Source organism: Monodelphis domestica, chromosome 1 (genome assembly GCF_027887165.1).
Source record: "Monodelphis domestica isolate mMonDom1 chromosome 1, mMonDom1.pri, whole genome shotgun sequence".
Classification (NCBI taxonomy): Eukaryota; Metazoa; Chordata; class Mammalia; order Didelphimorphia; family Didelphidae; genus Monodelphis; species Monodelphis domestica.
The window spans coordinates 395,458,862-395,486,665 of NC_077227.1; the positions used below are offsets into that span (position 1 = coordinate 395,458,862).

General features: G+C 36.3%; 2 protein-coding genes across 3 annotated transcripts in view; one reads left to right on the forward strand and one right to left on the reverse strand.

Annotated features, from left to right (window-relative positions):
* Window positions 1-27,804, reverse strand: part of TRPC4AP (transient receptor potential cation channel subfamily C member 4 associated protein) — a 92,998-nt gene that overhangs the window by 27,973 nt on the left and 37,221 nt on the right. For both annotated transcript variants that reach the window (XM_001381407.4, XM_056822077.1), the window contains exons 7-9: window positions 22,764-22,965; window positions 12,169-12,357; window positions 585-727 (exon numbers count right to left, since the gene is read on the reverse strand). In XM_001381407.4, the coding sequence (XP_001381444.4) occupies window positions 585-727; window positions 12,169-12,357; window positions 22,764-22,965 (534 nt within the window). The remainder of the gene's footprint in view (window positions 1-584; window positions 728-12,168; window positions 12,358-22,763; window positions 22,966-27,804) is intronic.
* LOC130458247 (ubiquitin-conjugating enzyme E2 variant 1-like) lies at window positions 25,502-25,973 on the forward strand. Its single transcript, XM_056822097.1, has one exon. The coding sequence runs from the start codon at window positions 25,514-25,516 to the stop codon at window positions 25,895-25,897; it is 384 nt and encodes a 127-aa protein (XP_056678075.1). The 5' UTR covers window positions 25,502-25,513; the 3' UTR covers window positions 25,898-25,973.

The window sequence follows — 27,804 nt, forward strand, 5'->3', positions numbered from 1 at the left end:
CCTTATTGTTCTTCTCTATCTTTGATACTCCTTAGTATCAATTCCAAGACAAATGGTAAGAATTTTTAAAAAATAATAAAAAAATAAATCAATCACTAGAGATTATCAGGTTTATCTTTCCTCTAGGAGCATATTTGTCTTTTCTATATAGGGTCCTACACAGAATACCAGAAAGAGTTGTTCTATGGACATTAATTATTCTGAATATAGCTCAAAGTGGCTCTGGAGGCTGCCCCATTTTTTCAGGTACAATACAACTCTGCACTCCTTTCTTCATTTTCTAATTCTTCCCATCCCTAGAAAAGTTCAAAAACTGACATACTAGGTACTTGTATTTATCTTTGCCCAACTACAAAGGCAGCAGAGCACAGCTGGCCCTGTGGTCTCAAAAGGGCCCAATTCTCTCCATCCCTTTGGTTTTTTTACTTTGGCAGGGTTCCAGAGTATCTAAGAACTAAGCCAAATCCTTCTGCACCACCCCCAGCAGTCCCATGAGGTGCACTAATTCTGAACAAATCCCGTGGACTTGACACATTCTGTGTCAAAAAGTGATTAAGTCCCTGATATAGGAAGATAGTAGTAACCTGATTCCGCTGTCGGCCCATCAGTAGCACACACAGGACATAGAGCACCTCCAGTTTGTACATGATCTCGTGCATGATCTTCATTGACTGGGGTAACTGGGTCCTTGAGGAAGTGTTTGCCACACCACTCTCATCTGAAGAATCTAAAAGAAGCAACACAGGTAGGCTTAGAAACCTATTCCAAAAGGGATTTATAAAGACCAAATCCTTTCAAGTCACATTTTCTCTGTATAGACTTCAGAGTAATAGATTTCCAAGTCTGGGTCCCTATGCCAGCAAAGTGAAGACAGGCTTATAAAAGCACCAGAATGTTCACCAAATCCCCAGAAGCAAACTTGGAAATTTAGAATAAACAGAATTTGCCAGTCCTTCTTAAATATTTTAATCTCTAAGTTGTTTTTGAGTATAAAAATTTTCTGGCAATGCTACCAAACACTTGGAAGGGACACATCAGATGTTTAAATTACTTTCCTAAACACCAGGCAGCTCTCACACCTGGACACCTAACATGCTTCTTGGCAGTCAAAACTTGAGCTGGAATACCAGTTAGTCCAGGGTATCCTGGGAAGCCTTTCAAGGAGGAGAAGGACAAAACAAGCATAAGAGGCAGTATGATATAGTAGTGGGGAAAATAACTAGGTCAGAAGACCTGGGTTTAAATCCTAGCTCTGACAAAATATCACATCCATTTCTGCTCAAAACAAAGCAACACTAGGAAACATAGCAATGGACCTTTTCCTTAAAATGATAAATAGTATAGAATGTCCCAAAAGTCTTAGACTTTAAGCTTAGTAGGTTAAAACAGTATTAAGACTTTTGGAAGTACCATTATACATGATAGTGATAAATTAGAATCCTTTCCAATAAAATCAGGGTTGAAACAAAGACATCCACTGTCACTACCATTATTTGACATAATACTAGAAATGCATGCTATAGGAACAAGACAAGAAAAAGAAACTGAGGCAATAAGTATGGATAAACAAAATTATTTTTATGCAGGTGATATGATGATGTACTTAAAGAACCTTAAAGCTCAAATAAAAATTAACTTAAAAATTATAATGTCAGCAAATTGGGAAGAAAAAAAAATAAGTCCGCATAAATTTTCAGTATTTCTATTCAATCCCATTAAAACCTGGCAGGAAGAGATATTAAGTAAAATAGCATTTGAAATTACTATAGAATATTGTAATCAGAGAAATGCAAATCAAAACAACTCTGAGGTACCACCTCACACCTAGCAGATTGGCTAACATGACAGCAACAGAAAGTAATGAATGTTGGAGGGGATGTGGCAAAGTTGAGACATTAATGCATTGCTGGTGGAGTTGTAAATTGATCCAACCATTCTGGAGGGCAATTTGGAACTATGCCCAAAGGGCGTTAAAAGACTGCCTGCCCTTTGATCCAGCCATATCATAATTGGTTTATACCCCAAAGAGATAATAAATAAAAAGACATGTACAAGGATACTCATAGCTGTGCTCTGTGTGGTGGCAAAAAATTAGAAAATGAGGGGATGCCCTTCAATTGGAAAATGGCTGAACAAATTGTGGTATATGTTAGTGATGGAATATTATTGTGTAAAAGGAATAATAAACTGGAGGAATTCCATGTGAACTGGAACAACCTCTAGGAATTGATGCAGAGTGAAAGGAGCAGAACCAGGAGAACATTGTACGCAGAGACTGATACACTGTGGTACAATCAAATAAAATGGACTTCTTTACTAGCAGCAATGCAATAATTCAGGACATTTCTGAAGGACTTAAATGCTCTAAACTAATCAATTTTAAAAAATAAAATAAATTACTACAGAATGCAATAAAATACTCAGGAGTTTACTGAAGAAAATAGTCAAGAACTATATAAATATAACAAATTACTGTTTACAAAAATAACGACAATCCTAGATAACTGGAAAAATATTGATTGCTTGGAAGTAAGATGAGTTAACAGGGCAGCTAGGTGATGTAGTGGATAGAAAGAATGCTAGGCCTGAAGTCAGGAAGGCTTGTTTTCATGAGCTCAAATCTGGCCTCAGATGTTTACTAACTGTGTGTCCTTGGGCAAACCACTTAACTCTGTTTGTTTCAGTTCCTCATCTGTAAAATGATTGGAAAAGGAAATGGCAAACCACTCTAATACCTTTGCCAATAAAACTCCAAATGGAGACATGAAGAGTTGGATACAACTAAAATGACTGAACAACAATGATGAGTTAGCATGATAAAAATTATAATACTACATAAATTAATTTATTTATTCAATGCCATATCAATCAAACTACTAAAGGACTACTTTATAGGACTAAAAAAAAATTAATGAAATTCTTATGTAGGAAAAAAGGTCAAGAATCTCAAGGGAAATAATGAAAAGGAGCTCAGCAGTGCCAAATTTAAACTACACTAGACTACAAAGCAGTAATTTTTTTTTAAACCCTTACCTTCCTTCTCAGAATCAATACTATGTATTGGTTCCAAGGCAAAGAGTGGTAAAAGGGCTAGGCAATGGGGGTAACACAGATGGGAAGTGTCTGAGACCAGACTTGAACCTAGGACCTCCTGTATCTAGGTCTGGCTCTCAATCCATTGAACCACCCAGCTGCCCCCTAAAGCAGTAATTTTCAAAGCAACTTAGTACTAGTTAAAAAAATGAGGGAAACTAATCAGTGGGATAGAATAGTTACACAAAACACAGAAGCAAAAGTATTCAGTTTTCAAATAGTTGATAAACAAAAAGATCCCAACTAGTAGGGCAAGGACCCCTAAAAATTTTGCTTGGAAAACTGGACAGCAATGTGGAAGAAATTAGATTTAAATCAGCACCTCACATGTTATGCCAATAAGCTCCAAATAGATAAGTGATCTAGATCTAAAAGGTTACATCATAAGCAAATTAGAAAACATGGATAAAATTACTATCTCCTATCTGTGGGCAAGAGAAAAAGTTCATGACCAAATAAGAGATACAGAGAAGTAAAACAGATGATTTTGAATACATGAAATTTAAATGCTTTTGCATAAATCCAATATAGTTAAGATTAAAAGGGAATTAAGTGGGAGAAAAATCTTTGCATCAAGTTTTTCTATTAAAGGTTTCATTTCCAAGATATAGAATTGATTCATATTTATAAGAATTTATAGTTGACAAGTGGTCTAAAGTATAAAAGGGGATTTCTCAAGGAGAAAAAAACTTAGGCTAAAAGTGATATGAAAAAAAGTTCCAAATCACTATTATAGATACTAAAATTAAAATTGAAATTCTATACCATCATATTGGAAAAAAAGAAAAGGGAAAATGATGAATGTTGGAAAGGATATGGGAAAAGAAAAACATTGATGTGCTGTTGGCTGACCTGTGAATAGGTAAAATTCTGGAAAACAATTTGGAATTACACACAAAAAGTTACTAAGCAGTGCCAGCTCTTTAACCCAATGATTCCATTACTAGACCTTTAAGCCAAGAAAGATCAAAGGAAAAAAGATAAGTCTTAAATACACAAAACTTCTTTTTGGGGTGGCAAAAAAATAGAAACTAAAGGGATGATAATTGTAATTTATATATTGTTTGATGTTAGAGTTATAATGATAGAACTTGGGCTAAATGGTCCCAATGTCCATAAAGCATAAAGGCAAAGACAGAGAAGTTTGTGCCTTTCAATTTCCTGACCCTTGTTAATCCTATGTCAAGTACTCATCACCATAAGTTTATTTTTATTATTTTCTTTTACATAATTATTGTTTCTGTGATTTGTTTTTTTTTGACCCATTCATTATTTAAGATTTGTTAACTCTCCATTTGGACATGTATCTTTGGTTTTTGGTCCCTAAATCAATTACTGTTTTTATTGCATTATGGTCTGAAAAGACTATATTAGCTATGTCTGCCTTTATACGTTTGTTTGCAATATCTTTGTGCCCTAGAATATAATTATTTTTTGTTAAAGAATTCATGTGGTGTTGAAAAATATGTATATTCTTTTGGTGTCCCACAGAGAAGACACTAAGTTTTTTAACTCTAGTTTCTCTAGCAATTTGTTCAGTTTCATATCTTCCTTTTTGTTTATCTTTCTGTTAGATTTATCCAAAGATGGGAAAGATTTTAAAGTGTCCTGTCACTGTTGTGTTAGTATCAATGTTTTCTTGTAGTCTGAATATTTCCTTTGTGAATTTGAATGCTAAGGCATTTAGAGTATATAAATTTATTATTGATACTGGTTTTCTGCCTATAGTTTCTTTCAGTACAACAGTTTCCTTGTATGTCTCTTATTCTTTGAATGTTTGTTTAGTCAGATATGATTGCAACTCCTCAAAAAACCTAAAAGGTTTACTTAATGCAGAGTAATTTTTCTATCCTCTCAGTTTTATTTTGTGTATGTCTTTGTTTTTAAAATGTGTTTATTTTAAGCAACAGATTGTAGAGTTGTTTCCTTAGCCAAAGCCATTCTTTTTCATTTTATTGGATTGTTTAATCCATCCACATTTAGAGTTATTAAAGTTAATTTTATATCTTCCTCCATCTGTCTCTAATGTTAGGGTGTTTTGAAAATTATGATTTTCCCCCCTCTTCTGCTGTGAACATAATACTGTGTTCTTTACCTTAATCCTTTTTTCTTTTTTTTTGTAAGGTGGTCCTATTCCCATAGCCTCTCTTTCCCTCATCCCTGATTCCCTCCTCTCATTTATTACCCTTTCCTTTTGGAGTTGATTCCTTCTCCTCTCCTGATTTTATTTAGTTATATAATTCTTACTCTTTCCTCTCAGTAGATTCTCCCCTACTCTCCTCTCCTTCAACCAATCCTATTCACAAGGTTATTTAAATTTTATTTTTTGTGTTCCTTTCAAAAAAATAATTGCTTTTTGAAATATTTCCATATTGTTTATTGTAAGAGAATATTCATTTAAAACCCAAGGCCCAAATTAAGAACACAAACTAAAGTGAAAAATCATATAATTTCATCTGCATTCCAAAGTCAACAGTTTTTTTTCTGGAAGTAGATAGCATTATTTGTCATAAATTCCTCAGAATTGTCCTGGATCATTATATTGCTGAGAGTAGCTAGGTCTTTTACAGCTGACTATCATACAATATTGCTGTTACTATATATGATGTTCTCCTAGTTCTGCTTATTTCGCTTTGCATCATTTGATGTAGGTCTTTCCAGTTCTTTCTGAAATCTCCCTGTTCATCATTTCCTAGAGCAGAGTAGTATTCCATCACCATCATATACCATAATTTGTTCAAGTGATGAGCATTCCCTCAATTTCCAATTCTTTGTCATCACAAAAAGAGCTGCTATAAATACTTCTTTTGTACAAGTAGGTCCTTTCTCCCTTTTTAAAAAATCTTTTTGGGATATAGACCTAAGAGTGATAGTACTTCATCAAGGGGTGTGTAGTTTTATAGCCTTTAAGGCTCTAAATTGCTCTCCAGAATAGATGGATCAGTTTACAATTCCACTAATAATGCATCAGTGTCCCAATTTTGCCACATCCCCTCCAGCACTTATTGCTTTCCTTTACTGTCATATTGGCCAAATTGATTACTTTTTAAAAAAATGATTTCATTCTCTCTGCCTACTCTTGAGCTTCATTCTCCAATTCATGACCCCTATAATTATCTGATCTCTTTCTGTATTCCTTATACATCATATATTATCATACATTTTAGGCTTTCCCATCTAGGTTTTGCCACTGCCTTACAGAGTTTGCCCCATGGATTTCCCCTTTCCATTGGGTTTCATTCAAAGCAATATTAATTAGTTCAGGTGTGTTAAAAGAGAGGATATTGTATCCTGGGAGGGCCCCTCCCACAGTAAACCACAGATTATGCAGCTTACCACTGCTCTGGGCCTTCTCCTAGTACCCCACCCCATTTGTCTCTAAATCTCCTCCTTAGATCCATACTCTTCTACCACCCAGGTGCCTGCTGTTCCCAGGGATCCCTACTTCCTCTCTCACTCCCACTGTAGGATGAATAGATTTTTCAAGCCCCAAATTTCCCAGATGTCACCTAGTGTAAGGTCTCTATCTCCCTTCACAGACCATTTCTTCTTCACTTGTGGAAGCATTTATCAAGGGAACCTCCTCCCACTACCAAAATAAGGCCTTCTTCTCTCACACACCCCTTTTAAGTCCTTCCCCACCCCTTACTTCTCATCTATTCCCCTACAAGTTCTTCTCTTTCTGAGGACCACAGAGGCTACTTTCCCCTCATTGCTAGCTCTTGATTTGGCCTGACACATCATACATTTCTTTCTATGCCCCTGCTCTCTTCCTTCCCTTTTGTATACCCTCTCATGTTGTAATATAGTCCTAAGAAAAACAAAAACAAAAACCCAACAAACATTCACTTGAAGGCTGAGTATTGCCAAGTTCTATCTACAAGACCCCCTGGCTTCTTCACTATTACCTCCACCAGATCTTTGCCTTTACTCCTGTCTCCTCTTGTACATTTGGAAAGAAGTCTCTTACTATGGTCACTGTTGTTGTCTTTGGCTGCTGCATTTATTTATTTCTCCTACATTTTGGTTGTTTAGGGTATTCAAGAAACAAATAATCTCCAATTTTGGTTTCCTTTTTAAAAATGTTTCAAAATGCCTCCTTATTACTGAATATCTATCTTTTTTCATGTGTAGCTAAGCTCAGATTTGCAGAGTAGGTCACTTTCAGATGCGTCCTACATTATATGAATGAAAAATGACATTAGTAGAACCAGAAGAACAATTCATATAACAACAATGTAAAAACAATTTTGAAAATGATTAACAACTCTGATTAATACAAGAATCATTCATAACTCCAAAGGGTTGATGATAAAACATTATACATTTCCTGAGAGAGAGGTGATAGATTTAAGACACAGAATGAGACTTATATTTTTATAAACAGTCATGGAGGGAATTTGTTTTGCCTGACATACATTTGCCATAAGGAATTTGTTTTTCTCTTTTTTCCAATGGGGTGGGAGGGAAAGAAAATGGATATTAATTTAAAAAAACAATGAAAATAATAGAAGTAGAAGTGCTGAGAATGTGGCATGTACCTTCAGATAAAGTTACTGTATTATTAGTTTTGTTTAATTGTTTATGAGACAGGTTAAGTGGCACAGTGGATGTGTGCTGGGCCTGGAGTCAGGACAACCTGAATTCAAATGTGGCCTCAGACATTTTCTGGCTATGTGACCCTAGGCAAATCACTTAAAAAAAAAAAATCTGTTTGCCTCAGTTTCCTCATCCACAAAATGGAGATGATAAATAATAGCACCTACTTCCAAGGGCTATAAGGATCAATGAAATGAAATTATTGTAATGAAATTACAATTGTAAAGTGCTTAACACAGTACCTGGCACATAATAAATTCTACATAAATCTTTATTATTATTATTCATGAAATAGAGGCAATGTATTAAGTATTTTTTAATATAAAGACAAAATACATCAATAAAACTTTAAAAATAAGTAAATATTGGCTCTGTTATTAATTACTTAAGCGACCTGGACAAGACATTTTACCTTTCTAGACCTTAGTTTCTTCATCTATAAAATGAAGAGGGTGAAATTTTTAAGGCTTCTTTCAATCTAAATCTAAAATTTTTTCTGTGAAATTTAAACCAAGAATAAAGTCCTAACTGCATTTCTCTACTTTCAATTGGTCTAAAATAACTTTTTTCACCCCTCCCTCATCCACTGATTCTCTATCTCATTCCCTTCAGAGTTTTAAAACTTCCTCCTCCCATCCTATCAACTGAGAATCACATTTTATACTTTACTGAGAAAACATAGCCATTTGGTTTGAGTTTCCTCTTATTTTCTCTTATCTTAATGTTATCACCCATTCTCTGTCCTTACTACTTTTACTCTTTGTCTTTTTAGTAGGATAAAGAGGTGACCCTTCTCATCATGGCCTATCTTCACTGTGTATACTCATAATCCCATTGTCCTTCTACTTTTTCCAGAAGACTGGCCTCTTAACTTTCCTCTATTTAATCTTCAATATCTATCTATTGGTTCTTTCCCTTCCACTTAAAAATATGTCCATGTTTCACCACCTTTAAGAAATTTCACTAGACCTATCATCCCCTTGAGTTATATCTTTCCTTTTCATTGCCCAACTTTTGATTCCAAGATGGAAGGTAAGGATTTAAAAAAAAAAAACAACTGCTTTCGCCAAAGTTGCCAATGATCTCTTAATTTTCAAATCTGATGGCTTTTTCTCAAACCACATTCTTTCTGATCTCTGTAGCATTTGACACTATTAACTATTTAACACTATTAACTCTCCTAGATACCCTTGCCTCTGTGGGTTTTTGTGACTCTACCTTCTCTTGATTCACCTCCTATTTTTCTGACTATTCCTTCCCATTCTCCTATGCTAATTCATTTTCCATATCACTCTACCTAACTGGGAGCATTCCCCAAAGATATGATCTAGACCTACTCTCTTAACCAGTGACCTAGTTAGCTCTCATAGATTTAATCATCTCTAAATAGATGACTCCCAGATCTATATATCTAGACCTAGTCTTTTTCTAGAGCTCCATCTAACCTCATGTCATTATCTAAAGGACATTCAAACTGGATGTCCCATAAGCATCTTAGATTTATTATGTTCAAAATAGAACTTATTATCCTTACCCCTAACCTCACCTCTTTTCCACATTTCCCTATTCTGTAGAAATATCTATCTTTCAAGTCTCCCAGGTTTGCAACCTTGTATTACCCTCAACTTTTCACTCAACATATCTAATCAGCTGTGAAAGCTTTTCACTTTAAACTCTACATTATCTGTCCCAGCCTCCTCACTATTCACATAGGCAACACTCTAGTTCATGTCCTCATCACCTTTTGCCTGGACTACAACAACAACCTAATTGTTCTCCCTGGCTCAAGTCTCTCCCTTCACCAATATGTCCTAACTAGAAATGTCAAAGTGATTTTCTTTAACTTCAAGTCTGATGATGCCTCCCCCCTACTCAATGAACTTTAGTGACTTCCTGTGCCACTCTAGAATAAAATATAAACTCTTCTGTTTGGCATTCAGAGCCCTTTACAACCTGGTCCCAAACCTACCTTATCCAGTTTGTTTACATATCACACCCTGTCTTCCATACTCTATATTGCATCTTGCTGTTTCTTATACTTGGTATCTCCTACTTTCATGCTTTTGTTCTGACTGTCCCTCATATTTGGAATAAACCCCTTTCTCACCTACTTCATCACTTTTAGAAGCTATTTACTTCAAGTCTCAGTTCAAGCACCATCTTTAACACAAACCTTTCTTCATCTCCTTAGCATCTAGTGCCCTGCCTCCCTAAACCACTTTCTGCTGATTCTGCATAATCTTTTTTTTTTTAAGTATATATTTTCTCCCCTGATAGAATGTAAGCTCTTTAAGAACAAAGACTGTCTCACTTTTGTCTATGCATCCTCATCACCTAGCACACTGCTTTGGTATATAGGAAGAGTTTATTAATTGACAATGAAACTGGGTGATTCCTTTATCTTTTCATGTATTTCACAGTTTCTCCAACTCTAAAATGGAGGGGATAGGCTAGATGACTAATTTATCTCTGACATCCTTTGATCAGAAAAAAGGGAAGAAGAAGACTGAAACTTTGTGGAAGATCCAGTGAAATAATTTTTAATCACTTGACACCCAAGAGAATTGGTCACTTATAGCATTTCAACTTTGAGCTGGCTGTTGAGCTATTGGCACTACTGGAGATCACCCATCTGAAAAAAAGTCCCCTGTGACAGCAAATCATACAGATGTTCTTGAGTTTTTATTGAACAAAGCATCTGGCTAAGAAGGCATTTCTAGGTGAGAGAAAAAGTTTCTTTCACCTAAAAGCTAAAGGTATTTCTTTGAAAGCAGAAAGAAATGATCTGCTTAGAATGTCGTAACAATGTTTTCCTTGGTTTAGATATCCCTTCTGGGCGGGGACTTGTTTTCATTTGTAGTTGCTGATTTGATTATGACTCACTTTTTTGGGATCCAAGAGTCTCTGTGTGTCATCAGTGTTATATTTTTGTGGATATGCTTCCTAATATAATGAGTTTTAAAGAAATACCAATGATTTAGGCTCAGATATCAAACTATTGCAACCTCAAATTATATTAATGACTTGCATTTTGTAAGGACACATGTTAATCTCAGAAGTCTAGTTTTACTTAGTGCTGGTTCAAGAAAGAAATAAAGAAAAAGTAAGAGTTAATCCCAGTTACTAATGTATCTTATTCTACTATTATTCTCAAATAAAAACTGACTAAACAGATAAATCATCACAAAAATAGAATAACTTCTTTTTTACTTTCATTGTGCTTACTCTTAGCATGCAACCTCAGAAGGTGGTGCTCAGCTAAAGGTCAGTATGTCACCCACTTGGCCTCTACTAGTTGCCACTAAAAAAGGGGGCACTTCAAGACTACTACCTTTTTCTCCCATTCCCAAGATTACAGAGACCACTGTTACTGATGCTGAAGCAGAAGAGAGATTACAGAGCAACTATGCCAATATTATCTGGGTAACCTATTAATCATGAAAACCCTCTTTCTACCTGGCTCTCTCCCTTGGTAAGTGTGAGGCAGGGAAAGGGGAAGCACATTTACCAAAATATGGAGAAAGAATTGGCTAAGAAGTGCTCTGAAGTCTAGCAACTGCTCCAATGGCCATAGCAAAGGGTCAAAATCTATTTCTGTATCAGATAGGAGTTTGGGGGGCTTTGAGGACATACTTGAAATCTGAGACATATAAAACTGGTCTAATTTGGAGACAGGGGAAAAACTTCTCATGTGTAAACATATATGATAGGATATACAGAATGGGATTAGAGCTGGAAGGGGTGGTAGGTGGGGAAAATAGTGGCTGGGCTCACATGGTATAGGATTTTATAGGATTATAAAATCCTGTTTTAGGATTTTCTGATAAAAACCAAAAATCACACAAATATCTGACAGATAAATATGTATGACAGTTCTTAAAAAATCAACATCCTTCTTTGTCGCTTGATTCAAATATGGTAGATATGTACCAAAAATTGAATTTCTTTATCTGATCACAGCATAGTAGACTTGAAAGCATAGCCAGGAAGACCTAATTTCAAGTCTCATATTGGATATTTACTGGCTATGTGATACTGAGCAAAGCACTTAATCTCTGTGTTCTTGGAAATTCTCTAAGACTTTAAATAATATAGAGAAAGTATTGATCTGAAGTGGGAGAATTTCCTCATCTGAAAATTATGTATCATGAGATCAATGTCTGGTCCCTAGTCCTGTTATCCTAGCATACAAGATCACAGTATGTGAAATTTGGAAGAAAACAGTTTCCATGTAAAAACTAGTCCAAGAGAACCAGGCTTCTCTCTAAATTGTTTTCTCTTCCTCTACAATCATGATCACCTACCAGGATTTTTCCAATTGAAACCACAAGCAGAAATTCTTCTTTTAGAAGGCAGGACAAGGATTTGATCAAAGTGGAAAGAGAACAGGGTGGGAGGAGAGAACCAAGAGAAAGAAACAGTTCAACTTCCTAAGACCCACAATTAATGATTTCATAGGATATTCAACTGAAGTACCTGGGCTGCTATGCTCAGGCTCTTCGTTAGCTACACGCATCAGTGCATCCAACACCAGGGCATTATCCAGCCACGTGTACCATTCCTCTAGCTCCTGCAAGAAACTGGAGGTGCCTGTGCTTTCAGACACTTTTCTCGTTGCCAGTTTGCAGAGGCGTTCAATAAAACCTGGAATATTCAGGAGAGTCGCTGCAAAAGAAAAGAAAGTAAATCATAATTAGGAAAACTGGATACATGGAGAAGGAATACCACCCCCAAACTCTTCAAACATGCAAGCATCTCCTTTCTACCAGCTTGAAAGGAAGTGATTCTTACTTGGAAAGAGACCAAATTTAGTAAGCCAGAATTGCTATTTTATACCAAAATTCTGAGTCAACTTAGATAGCAAAAATGGTAAGGTGCTTAGCTTTTCAACTTGATCTACAAATACCCACTTTTTTGAATGAATGTCAGATTCAATGGCAACAGTCTAAAAAGGAATATTAATAATGCCCTTTGTTCAAGTTGTTCATCTAAATGAAAATCACCAGATTTTCTTTTCCTGTATCTAGTTATATTTTTTTAACTCATTTCTGACAATAGCTGTCAAGATAAGTTCAGAATGGGTGAAGTACTTAAATATAAAGAAGGAAACTATAAATAAATTAAGTGAACATAGAATAGTTTACCTGTCAGATCTATGGGAAAGGAAAGATTTTAAGACCAAGCAAGTGTTAAAAAAAAGTTACAACATGTAATGCCCAGTGGATTTACGAGTCGGCTATGGGGGGTGGGGGGGAGGAAAAGAAAATGATCTATGTCTTTAATGAATAATGCTTGGAAATGATCAAATAAAATATAACAAAGAAAAAAGTTACAAAATATAAAATAAATAATTGGGAAAAATCTTAATAACGAAAAACTCTGGCAAAGGTCTAATTACTCAAATATATAAGGAGCTAAATCAATTGTCAAAAAAGCAAGCCATTCCCCAATTGATAAATGGACAAGGGACATGAATAGGCAATTTTCAAATAAAGAAATCAAAACTATTAATAAACACATGAAAAAGTGTTCTAAATCTCTTTTAATTAGAGAAAAGCAAATCAAAACCACTCTGAGGTATCACCTCTCACCTAGCAGATTGGCTAACATGACAGCAAAGGAAAGTAATAAATGTTGGAGGGGATGTGGCAAAATTGGGACATTAATGCATTGCTGGTGGAGTTGTGAATTGATCCAACCATTCTGGAGGGCAATTTGGAACTATGCCCAAAGGGAAAAGACTGCCTGCCCTTTGATCCAGCCATAGCATTGCTGGGTTTATACCCCCAAAGAGATAATAAGGAAAAAGACTTATACAAAAATATTTATAGCCACACTCTGTGATGGCAGAAAAATGGAAAGTGAGGGGATGCCCTCCAATTGGGGAATGGCTGAACAAACTGTGGTATCTGTTGGTGATGGAATACTATTGTATAAAAGGAATAATGAACTGGAGGAATTCCATGTGAACTGGAATGACCTCCAGGAATTGATGCAGAATGAAAGGAGCAGAACCAGGAGAACATTGTACACAGAGACTGATACACTGTGGCACAATCGAATGTGATGGACTTCTCTACTAGCAGCAATGCAATGACCCAGGACAATTCTGAGGGACTTATGAGACAGAACACTATCCACATCCAGAGAAAGAACTGTGGAAGCAGAAACACAGAAGAAAAACAACTGTTTGATCACCTGGGTCGACAGGGATATGATTGGAGATGTAGACTCTAAGCAATCACCCTAATGCAAATAATAATATGGAAATAAGTTTTGATCAATGACACAGGTAAAGTGGAACTGCTCGTTGGCTACAGTGGGGGAGAGGGGAAGGAAAGAACATGAATCATGTAACCATGAAAAAATATTCTAAATTAAGTAAAAAAAAAATTTCAATTCAAATAAAAAAAAAGAAATCTCAATCTTTGAGCATCTATAAAAAGCGTAAACTAAGAAAAAAATATTACAAATAACCATTCTATAAAAGTCAATTCCCCACCACCACCCTCACCCTGTATTTATAGCTGTGAACTTGTATTCTTTTTTTTTTCTCTTGGAAAGAAGCAAAATTTATTTAAAAGTTAGTGAATTTCATAGCAATATTTCATGTTATAAATCTAAATAAGTTTTCATAAGACATTTCTCTTGAAGGAAGCAACTTTGTGTAAATCTTCATATGTAGACAGAATAAATCAAGGAACTGATTGTTGTAATATTTCCTGATAAGAACTTGTACTCATCTTCTCTAGTATTTAAAATCTACGCCATTCACTTGGCATTTGTCAACTGTCTTGTACTATTTTAGATTTTCAGTTGCAGTAATATTGATTCTCCATGTAGGTTGGATTTTGTATATAAATGCAGATTTCTCTCTCTCTCTCTCTCTCTCTCTCTCTCTCTCTCTCTCTCTCTCTCTCTCTCTCTCTCAAACACTTCAAATTCTATAGTGTGATAATTATAAGAATCTTAAAGATCATCTGTGGTTCAACTCACTGATTTGGATGCTGCAGTACTATAAATTAACGGTCAGCTCCTACTGCCTTCAGATACTAACCTAAGATGCCAACGCCAAGGAACAGATGGAAAAGATGAGATGAATGGAGCATGCAAGGTGCATGTGGACAACAATGGAAGAACCAGGATAGGAGATAGCAAGCATGAAACCAAAGAGTCAGACAAGAGGAAGCCTAGATAGGCCATCATAAAGAAATGGATAGGCTGCTACCTGACAACCTATGTCTCCCCATGGTTTTCTTCTGGTAGTTCTTTGGTGCACAATGGCCATGTACCCTTCCATTCACTAAGCATTTATTATATTATTTTTCATCTTAAAAGGAATGGGCCCTTTGGAATAGGGGGATTGAACACCAAACAGATTTGATGAATGATTAAAAGATTTAATGACGGGTTTGGTCTGCAAAGTCAGTTTTAAAGATCTATGCACAGATCCGCTGTAGGAATACCTTAGCATACTACCCAGTGAAAGAAGAGCCAAGAAATATGAGTTTCTATACATCAAAACAGTCAGGGCAAAGGTGACTAAATATCTAAAGTTGGACCGACCATAAGAAATCCACATAAAACAAAAGAAAATAGACAAGAAAAGAGGCTGAGTGTTGAACTATAAACACTGGACAGATTTGAATGTAAGTATGCCCATCTACACTGGAAACTACCACCATAGCTATACCCATGGAATCCAAATTCTATAGGGGTTGGCATATAGATCAGAAGAAAAAAGAAATTGACTTTAATGCAACCTACACCAAAACTTTGATTATAATTGGAACTCAGTTAATTAAAACTCTCAATCAAGTTGGTGTTTTTTAATGTTTCCCTTCTGCTGATAAATCATCTAGTCTTTCTTATCACTTCCTATAACAGGTCATTTAACACCTCCAGAGGAAACCTATTCCACTGCTAGACTATACTAAGAAATTTTTAAAAGTCCTCTTACGTTGAGTCAAAGTCTCTCTGATTAGCACTCTTTCAGTCTCCTGGGGAAACAATAAAATGCCTACTTTCACTTTTACATGACAACCCTTCAAATTTCTAAAAGCAATCATGCTTCCTGTCCACCTCCCTTTTCCAAATTAAACAACTATAGTTCTTCAACCAGAACTCATTATATGATTTCCAGATCCCCTCAGGATCTTAGTCATCCTCCTTAGGGCACATCCTAGTTTGATACTCTTATTCTTGTCATCATCCATAAATATGTCACTTCTATGTTCATGAACACAGAAATTTCCTCAGAGCTGATCAGAAACTGTCATTCTACCTCTACCTCTGCCTTGCAACACCAAACTCTGTTCTTCATCCTTACGAGGCCCTCTCATTCCTCAATCATCAGGTCTTTCCTAGGCCATCACCCCTTTACTACCTACAGGCTTCTCCCATCTCTATCTTGGCCCTTTGGTGAAGTGATTAAATTACATTGCTCTCTCGAGTCCCCTGTCCCCTTATATCACTGCTACCAAACCTCATTCTTTAATCACTCCCACTATCTGCTGCCTTTGATCCTATATGTGTGCTAATGAACAAAGTTGGAGAAAATCATGATATTTTTCTGACTGGGACCACTAAAAATTATCTTATAATTTTTATTATATAATCTTAACTATGGCAAAGTATTCCTTTTACTCCTCCCCAATTAGTTTCCTAACCCATTTGCCACAATGACTCTTCCAAACTTTTTTTTAAAATTTTATTTAGATGATTTAAAATATTTTTCCATGGTTACAAGTCATTCTTTCCCTCCCCTCATCCACCCCCTTCCCGTATCTGACTTGAAATTCCACTGGGTTTAACGTGTGTCATTGATTAAAACCTATTTCCATATTATTAATATTTGCACTAGGGTGATTTTTTATAGTCTACTTTGCAGTCATAGCCCCATCTACCCATGTGATCAAGCAGTTGTTTTTCTTCTGTGCTTCTATTACCACAGTTCTTCCTCTGGATGTGGATAGTGTTCTTTCTCATATGTTCCTCCAATAGTTCTGGATCACTGCATTGCTACTAGTAGAGAAGTCCATTACATTTGATTTTACCACAGTGTATCAGTCTCCGTGTACAATGTTCTCCTGGTTTTGCTCCTTTCACTCTGCATCAATTCCTGGAGGTTGTTCCAGTCTCCATGGAATTCCTCCACTTTATTATTCCTTTGAGCACAATAGTATTCCTTCACTAATATATACCACAATTTGTTCAGCCATTCCCCAAATGGAGGGCATCCCCTCATTTTCCAATTCTTTGCCACTATAAACAGTGTGGCTATGAATATTCTTGAACAAATCTTTTTCCTTATGGTCTCTTTGGGGTACAAACCCAGCAGTGTTATGGCTGGATCAAAGGGCAGACAGTCTTTTATCGCCCTTTGGGCATAGTTCCAAATTGCCCTCCAGAATGGTTGGATCAATTCACAACTCCACCAGCAATGCATTAACGTCCCAATTTTGCCACATCCCTTCCAGCATTCATTACTTTCCTTTGCTGTCATATTAGCCAATCTGCTAGGTGTGAGGTGATACCTCAGAGTTGTTTTGATTGCATTTCTCTGATTATAAGACATTTAGAACACTTTTTCATATGCTTATTAATAGTTTTTATTTCTTTATCTGAAAATTGCCTATTCATGTCTCTTGCCCATTTATCATTTGGGGAATGGCTTGATTTTTTTGTACAATTGATTTAGTTCCTTTGAGTGATTAGACCTTTGTCAGAGGTTTTTGTTATAAAGATTGTTTCCCAATTTGTTGCTTCTAGTTCTTCCAAACTTTTTGATTTTTCCTTAAACTTCCCATGACTCCCTCTCCCATCAAGCTCTCAGGTGAGAATTTTGCCTTTTATCTCACTGAAAGAATTAGGGCCATCACTGCCAAGAGCTCTCTCTCCTCCCTTCCTCATCTCATTACCCAGATGCCTTCTACTACTATCTCTGTCTCATCTTGGTCTCACTTGAAGAGGTGGCCCTTTTCCTTATACTAAAGCAAACTTTTTTTTCTTTTTTGCAGTTTTGAATATTTTTTTCCAATTACATGTGAAAATAATTTTTAACATTCATTTTTTTAAAATTTTGAGTTCCAAATTTGCTCTCTCCTTTCCCTCCCCACCTTCACTGGAAAGGCAAGTCATTTGATACAGGTTATACATGTGTAGTCATGCAAAACATATTTCCATATTAGTCATGTTATAAAAAAGATACTTAAAATTTCAGCCAAGTTTTGCTATATGCCTGTAACACCTAACTTACCCTAAATACAATTATAAAACATTCTTTTGAAAAAGAGAAGAATAAATTAAATAATTAGAGAAAGTCATTGTGGATGACTGGCCATATAAATGTAATAAAAATGTCATTAAGTTAATTCAAGGATTTGGAGCTATACAAAACTACCAAGGGGTGCTTAAAATAGCTAGACAAAATAGCAAAATTCATTTGGAGAATTAAAGGTCTAGAACCTCAAGGGAAATAATGAAAACAGTAGGAATGGAGGAGGAAAAGATTATTGCTACTGGACCTCAACTTATATTTAAAATCTGTAATTATCAAAATTATTTGTTAACTAAAAAATAGGAAGTCAACCAAAAGGACAGATTAGATAAGCAAAAATCAGAAAAAAGGGATTTCAACAATCCAATGTCCAATAAATCTGAGAACATTATCTACTTGGGAAAGAGCTCCCTATTTGACAAGAACAGCTAAGAAAACTGGAAAGTAACTGGGGGGAGGGGGAGATAGAGGCTTAGAACAACATCCCATGCACTGTAAGTTCCAAATGGATACTTGCTTTTAATACAAAATGTTACATCATTTTTTTTAAGGGAAAGGAAAATGAATGGAGGTATTTTTCTTGATTATGGCTAGCAAAGAATTAAATTTTTTTCATTAAATATTCCCCAATTATCTATTAAAAAATTAACATTATTCATTTTTAAAAATTTTGAGTTCCAGATTTTCTCTCCCTCCTAACCCTCCCTTACTCATTGAGAAGGCAAGCAACATGATATTGATGATACATGTGAAATCAAGCAAAATATATTTCCATATCAGTCATATTGCAAAACACACACACACACACACACACACACACACACACACACACACACACACACACACACACACTCCCAAGAAAAATATGCACCGTATCACAGTCCTTTGAGCATAGTATCAAATTGTTCTCCAGAATAGTTGGACAGTTCACAATTCCACCAACACTGCATCAGTGTCCCAATTTTTCCACATCCTCTCCAGAATTTGTCATTTTCTTCTTCTGTCATGGTAGCTAATCTGACATTTTGAGGTGATATCTCAGAATTATTTTCATTTACATTTCTCTAATTAATAGTGATTTGGAGTATTTTTTCAGGTGACTATTGATAGTTTTGATGCCTAAAAATCCTTAGACCATTTATTGTGGAATGGCTCATATTTTTCTAAAATTGGCCCAGTTCCGTATGTATTTGAGAAATGAAGCTTTTATCAGAGAAACCTGCTATAAACTTTTTTCCTAGTTTCCTATTTTGCTTCTAATTTTGTCAGCATAAGTTTTGTTTTGTAAAAGGGAATTCTTTGTTCTCTCTGAGTTTATACTCATGAAAGGGAATCTTTTATTCTCTTTATCTATTTTGAGATAACACTTTGGTTAACAATAGCTTAAGTAACCCTTAGTACCTCATCAGATTTTGAAGACAGGATTAACTCTCCTTTGTCTATGGTTGAATTGAATCAACAAAAGCTGGAACACCCAATTTAGCACTAAATGGAAGAGCTCTCTACCTTTTCAACTCAATCAGCCAGGAAATGAGAATTCACACCTCAATCAGCCAGGAATCTGTGAACTCTTTTGATGAGTATTCCCCTCTCCAGAAGTTGAGAAGTGGTTCCCACAAACACTGCCCCCAGGGCTGTGCTGGGCAATTTGGAATCTGTGATTGGCCCTTGTGAAAAGGGGAAGGGACAAGAAGCCAATATAAAAGGCCCTGAATTTCTGGGGCTAAAGAAGTCCAGTCCAAGAAGGAAGAATTTTTAACCAAAGATGGGATGGAGGCTGTCAAAAAAATTAATTTAGATTATAAGGAATTGAAAAGTCTTTGCATGAACAGAATCAATGCAGCTACAATAAGAGAAACTGTTAAGGAAGGTAGATACCCTAAAACATACTGTTGGTTAAATTAAAAAACTGGTCCAAATATTCTCTAATACAATATGTAATCATACTAGAAAGGAACAAATATCTCTGCTCTTTAATCCAGATATCCCACTGTCAAGCACAGATCCCAAGGAGCTAAAAGACAAAAGAGTCCCATATAGATAAAACAATTCACTGCAGCACTTTTTGTTATAGCAAAAAATTGGAAACAAAGGAGGCACTTATTGATTGGAGAATGGCTAAAGAAGTTGTAATATATAAACGTAATGAAATATTATTGTGCCATAAGAAAGATGAATGTGAAGAATTCAGAAAAACACAGAAAGCTATATATAAATCGATGGAGAATGAAGCAACCGAGGAAAGCAATATGCATGACAGGACTGTAAACAGAAAGAACAAAAAATTTCAACCAGATGATAAATAACTCTAATACCAAAACTTGGCCCTAGAAAAGAGAAAATACTTTACCAAAAAGTTAAATAAGAGTTAACAAAGCAAGTCATTAAGTTAACAATCAAGCAACAAGAAGACAAGAAGCACTTCAGATCCTTTCTTGGAAGTTCTTTCCCTCCACTTATATTATCCAATCAAGATCCGAGATGCTGCCATCTACTGGCTCTCAAGCCACTCATTCTTTTTCAAGGATTTCAGCACCAGTATCAACCTTCCTTCTCCATCCCAATCTCATTTTCAGAGATTTGAATATTCACATGATGTCTGTGAAAGACTTAGCTACTCTAATCAATTTAATGATCCAAGACAATTCTGGAGGACTAAATTTAGGGTTAGAAATGCTATCTACCTCTGGAAAGAGAACTGATGAACTCTGAGTGCAAAATGAAATATAATTTTTTTACTTTATTTTTCTTGCTTTTGGGGGGCAACATGGCTAGTATGGAAATGTGTTTTGTATCATTTTTCATGTATTACTGATATCATATCACTTGCCTTCTCAATGAATGGCAGAAAAACTTTGGAGGGAATTTGGAACTGGAAATTTTAAAAAAATGTTTAATGCAAAAAACTCCATTCGTATGATATTCCGTCAAACATCCTGGCCTCCCTGTTCATCAAACTCCACAGCCCACATGTCCCATCTGGGCCACACTCAGTGTCAAACCTTACACCTCATCCCTAACCAAAATTTTCCTTCTTCTATTCTGAAATTTTCATCTATAATCACTTTTTTTTTGTTTTTCCTAATAACACCTCCAAACAGAATCAAATTAATCAGTTAATCAGTTAATCAACATTTATTAAGTATCTACTATGTGTGGAGGCATGGTGTGAAGGACTGGGATACAAGAGGCAAAAGACAGTCTCTGCCTTCAAAGAGTTTACAATCTAACATGAGTTAGAATCTGCCTCCTTATTTATCCCCAATGTTCTGTCTTAATACTTCCTCTATATATCCTCTTTCATTCGGTGATTTCAATAGTTCCCATGGATTGATAATTGAATGCAGATGACTCTAAAATGCATGTAGGTATAAATATACATAATACATGTATACATATTTATGTGATTTCAAACATATTTGTATACTTATGTATCCTGAACACTAGTTCCATATTTTCAAACATCTGCTGCTATGGATATGTCTATCCATATAGGTGTCTGATTGGTACCTCAAATTCAACATAGCCAAGATGGAATTCACCAAAATCCCTACCCAACCCTGCATCCAAATATGTCTATTTCTAAGAGAAAAATCTCATTTTCCCAATCATCTAAGCTTGAAATAGCTCTATTATCCTAAACTTTATTATTCCTTATCCCCACATATGCAACGTCCAATTAACAAATCCTATGGATTCTACTTCCACAATATCTTTTGTATTTATCAATTCCACTCTCTTACAACAACTCATCCCTTCTCTCATAAACCAGAACAGCTTCCTACCCGGTCTCCCTATTTCCATACTTCTTGGAAAGATCCTCAACTCAGTTTATTAAAGTATAGTTCTCAATATCTTGGTCTCCCTCTCAAAAACTCAAAAAACTCCTTTGCTTCTAGAATAAGATCTGAGCTTTTGGCCTGGCATTTAAGGCCATTTGCAGTTTAGACCCAACCAACCTTTCCAGTTTTATCTCCCCCATCTCCTTCCCTATACCCTGTATCTATAATTTAGCCAAAAGAGATTGACTATTTCCAGACTATTCCATTCCCTTCATCCATGAGTTGGTACATGCCAACCCTGCCAGTCTTACCCCACCTCCCCACAAACCAGGAATATATGTCCTCCTCAACTCTGCCTTTTAAAATCCTTATCTTGTTTCAATCCTTAACTCAGTTTAGTTAAGAGGACTTCACAAGCCCTCATACCAGAGCTGCTGCTAGTCCTCCCTGCATATCCCATATTCTCTCTACATGTTTTATACCCCAAACAGAATGTAAGCTCCTTGGGAAGAAAGATTATTTCATTTGTAGATTTTTATGGCCAGCACCAAACAGTCTCTTGAACGTAGTTAGTGCTTAATAAATGTTTGAATTGAATGAACTAAGACAGAACTTCGGAATGGAAGTATGTGTCATAGTGATAAACTTAATTCTCTTCCATATCTCTGTTATTCTTTAAATGATGATCACATGATGAAAACTTACATGGCACTTAGTTGTGGGATACAAAGGAAAATTGTTAGAGAAAAAAATTCAAATTGCCTTTTTAAAGTTTCAATTTTTTTTAAAGGTAAATAGAATAAAAAGTATAGGTTCTAGCACAAGGTACCTACTAGTATAACTTGTTGCAATAGGGAACTCCCTCCAAACTCTGGGAGAAGTAAGATACCTCCTGGAGGGGAGAACAAGCTTTACTGAATAAGGCAGGCCTTCAATAAAGATATCTCAAAAGAGGAATATGAAATCCTCTTCTGAAACTTTAGAAATGTTCTGAGAGTCAGGCCCCTTACCTTGGTTGATTTCAGCACAGGTAGGACCAAGGTTTTTCTTCTGATGGGCATTTTTGGCAAGAAGTGTATGTTTGTCATCACTTCCAGTATCAAGCTCTGATATTGTGACAGCCAGGATTCTGCAGAAATTAGCCAGCTGCTGCTGATCGAAACTGGAGACTAAAGTAGCAAGGTTGGGAATGTCCTCTAACCGGATCATCTCCTGTAGAAAACACAAAAGAAAAAATTTCCATATATATGTATTTTGTTTAAACTCTTTAATACAAGAGGTCTTAGAATCAATACTAAGTATTGGTTTCAAGGCAGGAGAGGAGTAAGAGCTAGACAACTAGGGTTAAATGACTCACCTACAGTCACACAACTAGGAAGTATCTGAACCCGGATTTGAACAAAGGATCTCCCATTTTTAGGCCTGGCTCTTTATCCACTAAGCTGCCCCATATACTGTTTTGTTTTATTTTTTACCCTTTACCTTCTGTCTTAGAATCAATATTATGTCATAATATTATGTACTGATTTTTTAGCAGAAGAGCAGTAAGGGCTAGGCAGTGGGAGTAAAGTGACTTCCCTAGGGTCACATAGCTAAGAAGTCTCTGAGGTCAAATTTGAAACCAGGACCTCTAGTCTGTAGACCTGGCTCTCTATCCACTAAGGCACCTTACTCCTCCCCTTATCCAATATACTCTTAATTTATAGAGTAAATTTTTTTTGTGGTAAGGAATACTCTCCTCCTTCCTGCCAAACTGATCCACTAGGGAGGAGAAATTCTAACAGGGAAATAAGTGTAAGATAAGAAAAGGGAAGTACTAACAAAGCAGTCTTACTTCTACTTTTAAGGAAAGAAACCTGTTGACAGCTACTGGTATTCAGCAGCTCTTGACCATAGCACACACCCAATCAAAAATATCTTTGCCAGTAATATTATTTTTAAAAAAAACCTAATAAAAATTAATTTAAAATTTTTTCTAACAAAGATCTACCTTTTCTTCCTCCCATTGAGAAGGTAAGAAAACTAAAACACATAAAAATAAAATTCTGCACTGTGTGACAGCAACTTTCAAACAAAGCCTCTCTCTGGAGCTTACAATATTTAGAATGTCACTGAGTCACAAGCCAAATGTCCTCCCTGTGTCATTCAAGCCTTAAAAGCCAGAATTATAGGGGGCAGCTGGGTAGCTCAGTGGCTTGAGAGTCAGGCCTAGAGACGGGAGGTCCTAGGTTCAAATCTGGCCTTAGACACATCCTAGCTGGGTGACCCTGGGCAAGTCACTTAACCCCCATTGCCTAGCCCTTACCACTCTTCTGCCTTGGAACCAATATACAGTATTGATTCCAAGACAGAAGGTAAGGTTTTTTTTAAAAAAAAGCCAGCATTTCAACTTTAATTTTTATTTCCCACTTACAGAAAGAAAGGCAGAGGAAAGGAAAGAGAACACTCTCAGATAATGGTAAGGGGAACACTGTGTATCCTTGATCATTGGCAGCTGAGTCCTACCCTGAATTTTCAGCCTCTAGAATGTGGTGAAGATGGTGAAAAGAATTAGCTATAGAGGGATGAGAAGAAAGATCAATGTGGAAGAAAATCTAAGTTACCTATTAAATGCAAAAAAAAAATTTTTTTAAGGAGAAAATACAAAAGTTGTATTTTTCAAGATAATTATCAAAAAGACTTACATACCTCATTCAAATTTAGCTATCCCTGAAAACATGATATAGGGCAGTAGTTATTGATATGGGAGACTGACATCAAGCAAGGCTGAAAGTCAGTCTCTTACTGCCATGAAGGGAGGATTGCTACTTACTGACTTATTGTGTACAATGTGAGAAGACTGGGAAGTAAATTTTTTTTTTTTAAAACCCTTACCTTCCGTCTTGGAGTCAATGCTGTGTATTGGCTCCAAGGCAGAAGAGTGGTAAGGGCTAGGCAATGGGGGTCAAGTGACTTGCCCAGGGTCACACAGCTGGGAAGTGTCTGAGGCCAGATTTGAACCTAGGACCTCCCGTCTCTAGGGCTAGCTCTCAGTCCACTGAGCTACCCAGCTGCCCCCTGGAAAGTAAATTTGTAAGAAAAAAAATTCAAATTCAGTTTTGAATGTTTTAATTTTTTTAAGGGAAAAAAAGCAAAACTTGTAGATTCTAGCACAGTCTATTTACTAGTAGACTTAGTCTGTTACAACAGGATTCCAAAATCTAGGAGAATTGAGATGCTTCCTCGAGGCAAGAAAAAACCTAACTGAACAAGGCAACCTTTCAATACAGATGAGGGTTGATGAAGGAATAGTGAGTGCCTCAGCCAGTCACCTGAAACTTAAGTTTTACCATTATTTTTTCCTCCTTGTTCAAGTGCCAAAGAGCATAAGAGGACTCTGATGTACTTTTTGTTTAAAAAACAAAACAAAACAAGGAAACTATAAGTAAATTAGGTGAACACAGAATAGTATACATGTCAGACCTTTGGGAAGGGAAAGATTTTAAAACCAAGCAAGACATAGAAAGAGTCACAAAATGTAAAATAAATAATTTTGATTACATCAAATTAAAAAGGTTTTGTACAGACAAAACCAATGTAACCAAAATTAGAAAGGAAGCAACAAATTGGGAAATAATCTTCATAACAAAAACCTCTGACAAAGGCCTAATTATTCAAATTTATAAAGAGCTAAATCAATTGTACAAAAAATCAAGCTAGAGGGGAAGAGGGAGGGGCGGACGGAGAAGAAGGGGCAGACTCTGAGCGGCAGCAACGCAAGATGGCAGCGACCATGGGCTCGGGAGTAAAAGTCCCTAGAAATGTCCGCCTGTTGGAAGAACTTGAAGAAGGTCAGAAAGGAGTTGGAGATGGAACAGTTGGCTGGGGTCTTGAAGATGATGAAGATATGACATTTACAAGATGGACAGGAATGATTATTGGACCTCCAAGAACAATTTATGAAAACCGAATATACAGCCTTAAAATAGAGTGTGGACCTAAATATCCAGAAGCCCCCCCCCCCCCCCCATTTGTAAGATTTGTAACAAAAATTAATATGAACGGAGTAAATAGTTCTAATGGAGTGGTGGACCCAAGAGCCATATCAGTGCTAGCAAAATGGCAGAATTCATATAGCACCAAAATGGTTCTGCAAGAGCTTTGACGTCTAATGATGTCTAAAGAAAATATGAAGCTTCCTCAGCCGCCTGAAGGACAATGTTACAGCATTTAATAAAAAAAAAAATCTTCCCCCTCTAAAAAAAAAATCAAGCCATTCTCCAATTGATAAATGGGCAAGGGACATGAATAGGCAGTTTTCAGATAAAGAAATCAAAACTATTAATAAGCACATGAAAAAGTGTTCTAAATCTCTGATAATCAGAGAAATGCAAATCAAAACAACTCTGAGGTATCACCTCACACCTAATAGATTGGCTAACATGACAGCAAAGGAAAGAAATGAATGTTGGAGGGGATGTGGCAAAGTTGGGACATTAATTCATTGCTGGTGGAGTTGTGAATTGATCCAACCATTCTGGAGGGCAATCTGGAACTATGCCCAAAGGGTGATAAAAGACTGCCTGCCCTTTGATCCAGCCATAGCACTGCTGGGTTTGTACCCCAAAGAGATAATAAGGAAAAAGACTTGTACAAAAATATTCATAACTGCGCTCTTTGTTTTGTCCAAAAATTGGAAAATGAGGGGATGTACTTCAATTGGGGAATAGCTGAACAAATTGTGGTATATGTTGGTGATAGAATACTGTTGTGCAAAAAGGAATAATAAAGTGGAGGAATTCCATGGAGACTGAAACAACCTCCAGGAAGTGATGCAGAGCGAAAGGAGCAGAGCCAGGAGAACATTGTACACAGAGACTGATACACTGTGGTATAATCATTTCCATTAGTGTCAATGCAATGTCCCTGAACAACCTGCAGGGATCTAGGAGAAAAACACTACCCACAAGCAGAAGACAAATGGTGGGAGTAAAAACACCGAGAAAAGGCAACAGCTTGACTACAGGGGTGGAGGGGATATGATTGAGGAAAGACTCTAAATGAACACCTTAATGCAAAAACCAATAACATGGAAATGAGTTCGGATCGAGGACACATGTGATACCCAGAGGAATCACGCATCGGCAATGGGAGGGTTGGGGGGTGGTGAGGAAAAGAAAATGATCTTTGTTTCTAATGAATAATGTTTGAAAATGACCAAATAAAATAATGTTTAAAAGAAAAAAAAACATAACATTAGCACTAGAATGGTTTTAGGGCAATCCTCTCATATTGTGAATGGAGAACCAAGGCAAAGAAATAAAGAGAAATTACATACAGTTACATATGAGCAAATGACAGAGATGGACTATAAAAGTCTTTTGATTCCCTGTCCAGGGCTTTTGACAACACCACAGGTGCTTCTCTTTAGGTCTCCCTCTCCCTGACACTGACCCACCCCTTTTGTTGGTTCCTCCCTTTCTATAAGTTGGGGAAAAAATAACTGCTAAAGGAGAATAAAATCCTTTCATTAAGGGTACAATATATTGGCCTGAGGCCCTTTATAAAAGGGTATGTACACGTACATATACACAAGCACCCGCAAAGTTCCATACAGCACACTCACATGAAGCTTGGGTCAAGACAATTGGTCATTTGTGCTTCGTCATACCAGAACAAAGGCCTTGGGAGAATTCATCAGGGAAAATAAAATGGGAGCCTGATTGAAAAACAGGCAAACAGGATAGAAGGGACTAGGGAAGGGGAACACATAAATCTCTTATCATCAAATAATAATAACAACCTACCCACATATACCCTAGGAAGGCCCTTCTGTGTGCCTCAATAATACAGAGGAAATCTCATAACTGAAGATGTTATTTTTATGCACAGGAGGCTCTGGGTCCCATATCAAAAGGTACACACAAAATATGAGTTTGAACATGGTTTCCTCTGAAGCAGAAGCTAAGAAACAATATAAAATGGATGAGATTAAGCCAAAAAAGTAATCTGCTCTAAGAAGTATCTATGTCACTAGAAAAGCATCTCTGTGTCAGTAAACTGGCACATTGA